This window comes from Simochromis diagramma, unplaced genomic scaffold (assembly GCF_900408965.1).
Source record: "Simochromis diagramma unplaced genomic scaffold, fSimDia1.1 OVJJ01000602.1, whole genome shotgun sequence".
Lineage (NCBI taxonomy): Eukaryota > Metazoa > Chordata > Actinopteri > Cichliformes > Cichlidae > Simochromis > Simochromis diagramma.
The window spans coordinates 5,649,996-5,659,130 of NW_024387040.1; the positions used below are offsets into that span (position 1 = coordinate 5,649,996).

General features: G+C 40.6%; 2 protein-coding genes across 2 annotated transcripts; one reads left to right on the forward strand and one right to left on the reverse strand.

The window, feature by feature from the left end:
• Positions 1–563: 563 nt before the first annotated feature.
• mix23 (mitochondrial matrix import factor 23) lies at positions 564–5,446 on the reverse strand. Its single transcript, XM_040044054.1, has 5 exons — positions 5,201–5,446; positions 3,689–3,814; positions 2,582–2,728; positions 952–1,011; positions 564–875 (listed from the first exon to the last, which is right to left on the reverse strand). Exons 1-5 carry the CDS (start codon positions 5,249–5,251, stop codon positions 825–827), a joined length of 435 nt encoding a protein of 144 aa, XP_039899988.1. The 5' UTR covers positions 5,252–5,446; the 3' UTR covers positions 564–824.
• Positions 5,447–5,628: 182 nt separating this feature from the next.
• Positions 5,629–9,077, forward strand: fam162a (family with sequence similarity 162 member A). The gene is made up of 5 exons (XM_040044052.1): positions 5,629–5,832; positions 6,754–6,852; positions 7,247–7,358; positions 7,881–7,989; positions 8,415–9,077. Exons 1-5 carry the CDS (start codon positions 5,790–5,792, stop codon positions 8,529–8,531), a joined length of 480 nt encoding a protein of 159 aa, XP_039899986.1. The 5' UTR covers positions 5,629–5,789; the 3' UTR covers positions 8,532–9,077.
• The last annotated feature ends 58 nt before the right edge of the window (positions 9,078–9,135 follow it).

Sequence of the window (9,135 nt, forward strand, 5' to 3'; positions counted from 1 at the left end):
TTATTCAAACGGGAAACATTATAGTAATAGAACGTGTCATCCATGACACTACGATCAGTCACACGTCCTCCGTGAAATAGAAGTTTTAGTCCTTTCCTTGTTGAGAGATCTTTACATCTCTGATAATCAGAGAAAATGATCAGATCAAGGCAGGCGCACTAAAAACTAAAATACCAACGTACGTAGTGAATACAGCTCCTGTTGTTGAGCAAGTACAACAGATCACGTTTAACAAAGACAGCGTAGTTTGGAGGATTGGCGATTTCTTATAAGGTACACTTGAGGCTGATGGAAGTGTCGTTCTTTTTGCTGGTGCTTGGTACCAAATCAAATTTTTGGACAGACAGATTTTTGACACTGTATGAAAAGTTAAGGAATGATCAAAGCTTGTAGATCTCATCCTGAGGGATGGACTGATGAAGACTCGTCCAAAATGTCACAGTAATCCATCAACCCAGTAGTTGTTGAACCAATTCCTGATGAAGACAGTGCATAGTAAACATTTGAATTCAACACATGTAAAAAGGACGTCTAAGGTCAACAAATGATTTCAAACTCAGACAACCATTTGACTCCATTTTTAAAAAACTCTTTTTTTTTTTTGTACAATAATTTTGTCTTGGAAGAAGCACACGGGCAACTGTTTTACAATGATGGTAAATTAATACAGTAATGACACTGGAATATATTTGTGTGTCGGGGAAGAGGTCAGAGATGTCTGGGTGGTGAACAGCCTGCAGCGAGGACTCAGCAGCAGTTCACAGTTTCAGCTCCAGCCTGGATTTAAACCTCGAGTGAAAGAGCTCCTTTCATGAAGTAGGACTTCATTTCACCTTCGGAGGCGTGTAGTGGATTCTGCACCTTTCGTTGAAAACCTGAACCGAGGAAACGTCAGTAAGTAACACACGATAACGACGGTTCTCAGTGATGAGAACAGCGAGCAAACTGTACCTTCAGACTTCTGTCATTTACAACTTCTTCAACGTTCAGCTCTGACTGCATCAGCTTTAACTGGGGACAGGAAAAAAAAAAAAAAGTACTTCTATTATTATTTTGCTCTAATAAGATAACGGGGTCTGTTTATTCAAATTTTAAAAAAAAGAAAAAAAAAAGAGAAGGATTATATTTCCTCAGTGGTTACTTGATGCATTTAGCCCTGCAGGTTCAGTCAGCTACAGCAGGTTTCCTCTATATTTTCAAATTTCAAGCTTTTTTCAAGTTTAAGATATTTGTTTACATTTCATTTGTGATCCTCACAGCACAGAAAAACTAAATTAAACGCATCCACAGTGGATTCAGTGGAGATTAGGGATGGGTACCGGTGTCCGGTGCCATGATGGCACCGGTTCTGACATAAACGGTAGTAACCAGACCGAAAAGCAGCGCACATTTCGGTGCTTTATTTCGGTGCTTTTTTTTCCTGAGCTGTGATACACTTCTAGCCAATCATTTTACGTTTCCGAGGATAGTAGGCGGGTCCAGGTACGTACGTTCTTTTAGAGCAGAGCTACAGATTAAAATGCCCAAGGCGAAGCGGTCAAAAGTCTGGCTGTACTTCACAGCAAAATATGCAAACTCAGCAGCCTGCAACAAGTGCTTTAAGCTGATACTGTGATACTGTCAAAGGAGGTAACACCTCGAATTCGATGAAACACCTGGCGACACATAGCGTTTTTTTAAAAAGCCGAGAAATGCGCCGTATTTGATAGCTTGCTGCGAGACCTCACACCGAGCACATCTACTGCGGGTGGGTTGCCTGTTATCGGACCCGGAGTTAGCAACATCCCCCAAAAACACGAAGAGGAGAGTCCTGGCTCCTAGCCCTGCCAGTGTAGTGATGTAGTGATGACGGATGATGACGGCAGCAGCAGTCGTTCTTCTCTGCGTGAGTAGCTTAATGTTGTTCGGGTGCAATTTATGTTGAGTAGGCTAACCACGTTATTAAATTAATGCATGTAAGGTGAACTAGCAAACACCATCATAGCTACATGTGGCTGTCTTCTTGTTTGATGGCAGATACTCCCTTCACCCTGGCCAAAAAGGCTAAAATGACCAAAGAAAAAGAGGGAAACAGCTAAACATGAGAGGTTTTTGGACAAAGTTTGTGTTTTTTTCCATTGTTTAAGCACTGCTTCCAGCCAAGAGTGATACCATATATGCCCCACAGCTGCAGAAAAGGCTAACATTGTTATCTTTTTACAAAAAACCAGCTGAACATGAGAGGTTTTTGGACCAATTTTGTGTTCTCCATTCTTTAAGCACCGGTTTGAGCACCGTTTGAGCACCGGCACCATTTCAGAAGTACCGATTTGGCACCGGTATCGGATAAAACCTAAACGATACCCATCCCTAGTGGAGATAGCTGCTAAACCTACAACAACAATGAAGCAACAGAAAGCAACATATCCTTATTTGTATTCCTTTTAATGGGCAAAAACTGCAGAAACACAGAATCCTACATCTCCCATAATGCAACTGAACAGCTATAGACAGATTTAAAGAAAAAATGACAAGAAAACTACATTAAGAATGTAAAAAAAAAAACCAAAAAAAACATGGAATTTTTATAGACAGGACTTACTTTGGTTTGCTCCTTCCTGAGCTGTTTGATTAGTGCCATGTTTTCATTGTCTTTTGCTCTTTGCTCACGCAGCTGTCCCACCACCTCTGATGTTTGAGCTATACAAGCCTTGATAGCTTTGTCTCTGCTAAGATGAGCCTCCATCATCTGTGAGAAAACAGAAATACACACGCACATATGAGATTAATATTTCTGCATGCCTTCACAGACTTCATGCCAGCTTTCTTGTCTGTTCAGACTCTTATGGCTCCTGCAGCGAAGACTTTGGAGGACAACAGCTGATTCTCACACAAGACAATTATTCAGATATGGATGACGCTGCGAAACATGCACCAATTCTGAAACAGGGATGCTTCACATACATATACCCGGCAGCACAGCATTTCCAAAGTAAGCAACTATGACTAGTTCAGCATGCGACCAGATGTGGATTATGACGTCAAGCTCTCTTCCTGAGTTTTATGGCACTGAACGCTGGTCTGTGTAGACCCTTATTTTGCCATATTGTTTGTGATCTTTCACTTCTTTGAATACAAAAATGTCATTAGTTGACAATTTTATCCAAAATTTGGAAACTGTCATAATTAGAGTATGAATTCTTGAGTTTTGTTAAGCCTCAGTAACCTTTGGCTTATCACCACATGTGCATTAGAGGGCCACACCTCCCTCAGCGTCATTTTACTTCACTGGAGTTCTTCAGGTGCTTGCTCACAGGGGATCGTCTGATTACTGAGGTTTTCCCTAATATTGTGGTGTCTTTACCTTGAGGTGAACGCTGTTTTTTGAAATGAAACTGAACTTAAATGAAAGACTGAATTTGAATCAGTTCACCCCTGACTCTATGTGAAGATTTAAGGCAAGTTTAAAGAGGCTGCTTGAAATTGTTTCTCAGACACTTGATGTTAGACTGACTTCTTAACAGGTCCCCTCTGCACCTCTCCCTGCCATTGCGTTACATAACCAAACTGCCAGGTGTTATGTTCACTGTTTAAAATATGCCATTTATTTATTCTTTATTGTTGTGGTAATGTTTTTGTTGTTTGTGTGGCAATGACAACAATGGGAATTTGAATTCACAACGTGGTGAGACCTGGTGGTCACACTCACAGATTCATAGAGCTGTTTGCAGGTTTGTGTGGCATCCACTTTGCCTGAGAAGGAGACTGTGGGCACGGTGGTGTTCAGGGCATGGACAATGCGGTCGTCTATAGTGCGCATCACCTTCAATACCTCCTGAAATAACACACAGAAGTACACAAAGAGAGTCAGCAGCTTTACATCAACTAAAACTAAATACATTTGTAACACGATATGCTGTCTTTTGTCTCATTAAGATGGAATCAGATTTAAATCTGATACAACTGTACCCCCCACCCAAAAATGGTGGTTCAAAACACGTTGCTTCCTTAAGGAAATAAGTTTATGTATCGTGTTTATAACAGAGGGCAAGATGGCAGGCAAGATTAACAAGGCTCATTTAGCAGCTGATATACTTTTAAGGAGGGATCCAAACATCTTTAGCCTGCTACCATGAGAGAAATACATGTTTAATATAAATTTGAACCTGTTGAACTGAATTTACATATTTGTTCAGCAAAAAGGTAAAGGGTTAATGTAATATTCTGTGCTCACAATGCTCTGTTTCCACCGCTTTCCTTATATGGTCATCTGCTATAGGAACAGCATGACAAAGTGTAGACAGTGGGGTGGGGGGATTGCATCATCTCTAGGAACACACTAATAGGCTGCTATTGGTTGTTGTTTATTTTCTCAACTGTGGTTTAGATGCTTTGCTCGCCAAACAAACAAACTGACAGCATGAATGATCATCTCCAAAACCACCTAGAAAAAGAAGCCAAACTTCTAAATCTTCAAATTTAATGTTAGAATAAGAGGCAAGCTTACATGTAACTAAAAACAGGGCTTTCCCCCCTTAATTTCTACAAGCCAACTCTACTTCTACATATGGTTTACTCATAAAAAGTAAAATAGCTTTGGTCTGTACCCTCCGTACTCTGAGAGGACTTCTGAGTGAAAGAATCTGAAATATGTACTTTTTTTTGTGAGCAGTAATGCATGAGGCTCTTTTTTAATCAGATACAGCTGTGTGTATTCTGGCATCCGCACATAAAAAGATAAGCGCTGCCCTTCTGCTGGCTTGCAAAAGCTGACCAATCAGAAGAAAGAGTGCTTTTGCCGCCTGGAGATAGGCGCTAAAATGACTTTCCAAAGCCTCATAAACAGCCTATATGGAATAAATAAATGTACGTGTGTTAGTTATGAATTATGCAAAGCGAGTTCAGTGAGGTACTAGCATAAAAATATAAATCTACAAAATAACACAATATACCAAATCATGACATCTATAAGTAGATTATGCCAGTTTAAAGAGTCAGTTATTAAAGGCTGCATGGGTATGTTGATCCACATACTGAAAGCTCTGAGTACTGTGCCTCCTTGAACTCGTGCAGGTCTTTAGTAATCAGGAGGGTCACCAATTCATTGGCTCTCGCACAAAATAAACAGCGCGGCAAATGAATTGCGGGGGAGGCGGTGATTCGACTGGCCGTCGGTGCGTGATCGGCCTGCACGGATCAATTAATCAGTCGTTAACGTTACCTGAAACATTGAATAGTCCTCACAGTTTAAACTTCCACCGGGCGCCGCCATAGTGGACTGCACGGGTCCTTCACCAGGATCACTGGTGGTGGAGGTGGCTGTCCAAGAAAGTGCCTGCACGGAAAGGCTTTAATAATGCCTAAATGTTATTTATTTGTTTTTGCCGCATTCACAAATTAACATCTGCCGCACGTATTAACGCAAAGTGAATATATTAAAATAGATAAAAATGCAACTATAGCGAATAGCGCCATTTATACTAATACATTTTCCACTTGTTCTTCTCAACTTTAGCTTAACTCCCAGCAGCCCTGTTTGAGACTCCTAATAATTCAACCACAACCTAGCGAAAGCAAAGACCCAACCACAGCCACAGGGCTGTCACTACCCGATCCGTATGGACGCTTTCCAAATGGCATAAATACGGGCCCTAGCTTGTTTCTTTTGGTCAGTCACACGACACAGCGTCCTATCTGACGGTCCTGTTAGTTGTTTGACTTTCAGCAGCTGAGGAGGGACTGACAGATTTCCAGCGCACTTAAATGGCTTTTTAGAAACACTGGACTTTGTGTATTCAATCAGCAAAAGCATGAATTTCATCAGATCCCGCCTTTCCATCGGCAGCCTCCTCGGTTCGTATAGCTAACTTGAATTTCTGTGTTTTCGTTGCGTAATAAGTCGCTTGAATACTCTCTAATCCGATGCTTGTTGATGTTATTTGTTTTTAAATCAGCTGTGAGTGAGTTCTGTACTCGGTTATAAATACATGTTTGATGCTTTTTCGACGTCTTGCATTTGTTGAAATGGTGTTTGTGCTTGTGGCAGTAAAAGCAGTTTGTGTAAATTGGTGCGTGGTGTCTCGGTAAATTAACACTTGGCCTAGTTAACTTGTTTTATTATCATTATACGCTATTCAGGCCTGGTTAACCAGGCACTCCTGCTTGGTATGAACAGTGTCTATAATTGAAGATGTTCGTAGTCGTGGTTTGTTTCTTTGTTTGTAAGTAAAATTAAACAGTTGTCAGTTTTAGCCCCTTCAGGTGCGATGATATCTGTTTTTGTCATGTAGTACTCACTTGTGTCCAATTTAGGGCTTTAGATATAGATACTTTATTGAGCCCACAAGGAAAATTGTTTTTGTATCAGGAGGATAAAGAATAAAGGTATATAATAAATACACAACTTAAAGTGCTATGGTTTGTGTGTGTGTGTGTGTGTGTGTGTGTGTGTGTGTGTGTGTGTGTGTGTGTGTGTATAAATACAATTGTGTGATTGATAGATAGCTATCACACGATTGTAAAAAATAAATGAATAAAATGAGATTAAGTTGGGGTAAACGGTAATCCTTTAATTTCGCATGAAGAGATTTTCCCCAGCGTAATTTTATTTTGAGCCTTTTAAGGGCTGTTCTAAAATTTGTAATGTTAATGTAAACGTTACTAATTTTCTTGTTTAACGTTTAATTTCTTTTTTCAGTAGCATCAGCTAGTTCTATCGTCACTAATGTGACTTCCTGCTTTACTCGATGTGATACTAGTTCTGTATCTAAACAGGTCAGAGGAGACATGTCATTCAGACATGGAGCCACAGAGGGATGTGCAATAAACTGCAGGGGACCAAAGCGGAGTCCCCACCTGCAGCACCAGCACATGGTAGGGTTTGAACAACAGATGAGCTCAAAAGTCATCATAAGACAATGCACAATATTTACTGATAAACCTGAAAAAACTAAATACCAGCTTCTAAATTTGAATTTGAACTTCTAGGTTTTCATATAAATGTGTGGCATGACTTTAATGTGGAAAATGCTACACTCATAGTGATGTAAGAGTATTCTAAAAATGTTGACTTTGTGCGTTACAGGGTATTTGTGATGGCTAAGTATGTGACTTTTTTTTTTTTTTGTTTTAAATCCCAAAAGACTAAGAGGGACACAGGAAGTGAGGTCTCAGTCTGCAGGTCATGATGTGAATCTCTGGCTTTTTGTTCAGGAAGCACGTGGCGTTGCAGGCTTCATTATAATGCATGCTTTGTTAATTCACACAGAGCCGCGTCCCGCATTCAGACTCCCAGGCTACAGGCCCTCAGATATGGACAAGAAGATGCTGATCTGGTCAGGGCGCTTCAAGTCAGCAGACCAGATACCAGAGACTGTGTCGTAAGTAGCCTTTTCCTGTTTATACCAGACCTTCCGGCACACCGCAGTCCCACTGCCTTTGTCACATTCAGTTAAGTTACATCACAAGAACAGGGCTAACTAACAGGATGAGCGGCAGCACAGCGTGTAGCTGGTCCTCAGACAGCTGCAGTTCAAACAAGCCTTCTATTGGTGACTGGAGAGGATTATCTTGGCATCGGGGTGGAGATCACATCTGATCTGCTGCTGCGATGTAAAAACCTGCATGGCAAGCTTATAAACAGAAGCCCTCCTATGTCATGTACTCAAAAGCCCCAGTATCCAAAACAAAGCAAAATGTGTGAAGGACCCAAGAGACTATCTGCTGACAGTCACCAATGCTGCTATAACTGGAACAAAAGGCCCCGTAAATATCATGCTGCTGCGCTGATCTTCAATAACAATAACAAGATTAAATGCTGAAGTCTTATGTTTCAAGCCTTCTTTTGAGCCAAGAAAACATTTCCTAATGAGTGTTCATGTGTACATGTGCTTCTTCTACAGGTTTGAGATGATTGACGCTGCCAGAAACAAAATCAGAGTAAAGGCTGCCTACGTGATGATGGCTGCCACGATAGGAGCCTGTATGATTATGGTGTTTCTGGGCAAAAGGGTAAGAATAATGAATGAGTCTTGCATGAAACTTTTTTCTTTTTTTTTTTTTCTCTTTTCAACGCCGGTAACTGTCAACAAGGACAGACATGTCATCACTGCTATCCAGTAATGTAAAAGAGCAGGTTTAAACCTGCCTGTTCACATAAACTCATCTACGTCATGTTATGAATAAACAGAGCAATGACTTGCAATTAAGTTTGGTCACAAAATGTCCCAAAGTTCCCAATGTGACATTTCAACCTATGTTTAAATAAAAAATAAAAAAAAGGATATCAAAGCGGAAAATGTATCACAATTAAGTCCCCTACAAGAATTTTAATAATTAGTGAGTAATTCAATTCTCACTGCTTTGATTCATGCATTGCCTCTGTATTTTCATTCACATTTAAATAATGCCACATGTATTCTCCTGTTTTTCTGCAGGCTCTTGCCAGGAATGAGACCCTGACGGCACTAAACATCGAGAAGAAAGCCAAATGGAGAGAAGAACACCAGAAACTACGCGAAAGTGCCATTGCCCTGTCTGACAAGGCTCAGTGATGGAAGATGACTCATTCAGACACGCTCATTCTCGAACCCAAGTCAATAGCATCCCACTTTCTGTGTATACCACAACTTCTCCAGTCCCAACCTTTGGAGGTGTAGTGCAACCAAAAAAAAAAATCAGCAGTAAATTCTGAGTAGTGCTTTTGCAACAAGGAAATTGGCCTTAACAATAGTTTTGCAATAATTGAGTACCTGATGCAAAATGTATCTACTTAGTGAATGTATATAAATAACAGGTTACAAAGTGGCACTTGATTAATGGCACAAGCCATTATTTTGGTAGTGGCATTTCATTGTCTCAGACCAGTGGAGGGTTTATTGCAGGAATGTGCAATTATGCCTTGTAAAAACATGGTCTTTCCCCTTTTTGTGGAACATTAAATAGCTGATGGGATGTGACTTGTTCACCTGTACAGTGGGCTGTCTGTCCTGATACCGCTCTAACTGGGCTTCTTATTTCACAGCCACTATGATGTGCTATCTGTGTTTGTATGTCGTGAGCACCAAAACTAGTTCAATAAAGCAGTGCTTCTATAAAAATGTGCAGTGTAATTTAATGACCCCTGGTTTGGGCACATGTGGGCACCTTCCAAGGCTT

What these genes read in the sequence shown, in the direction of transcription:
- mix23 (XM_040044054.1), bottom strand. Translation starts at nt 5,251, where the DNA reads ATGGCGGCGCCCGGTGGAAGTTTAAACTGTGAGGACTATTCAATGTTT. An exon ending in AGGACTATTCAATGTTTCAG is followed by an intron (nt 3,815 to 5,200) that starts GTAACGTTAACG and finishes GTGTTATTTCAG; the next exon opens with GAGGTATTGAAGGTGATGCG. An exon ending in TCAGGAAGGAGCAAACCAAA is followed by an intron (nt 1,012 to 2,581) that starts GTAAGTCCTGTC and finishes TCCTGTCCCCAG; the next exon opens with TTAAAGCTGATGCAGTCAGA.
- fam162a (XM_040044052.1), top strand. Translation starts at nt 5,790, where the DNA reads ATGAATTTCATCAGATCCCGCCTTTCCATCGGCAGCCTCCTCG. An exon ending in TTCCATCGGCAGCCTCCTCG is followed by an intron (nt 5,833 to 6,753) that starts GTTCGTATAGCT and finishes GTATCTAAACAG; the next exon opens with GTCAGAGGAGACATGTCATT. An exon ending in CAGATACCAGAGACTGTGTC is followed by an intron (nt 7,359 to 7,880) that starts GTAAGTAGCCTT and finishes CTTCTTCTACAG; the next exon opens with GTTTGAGATGATTGACGCTG.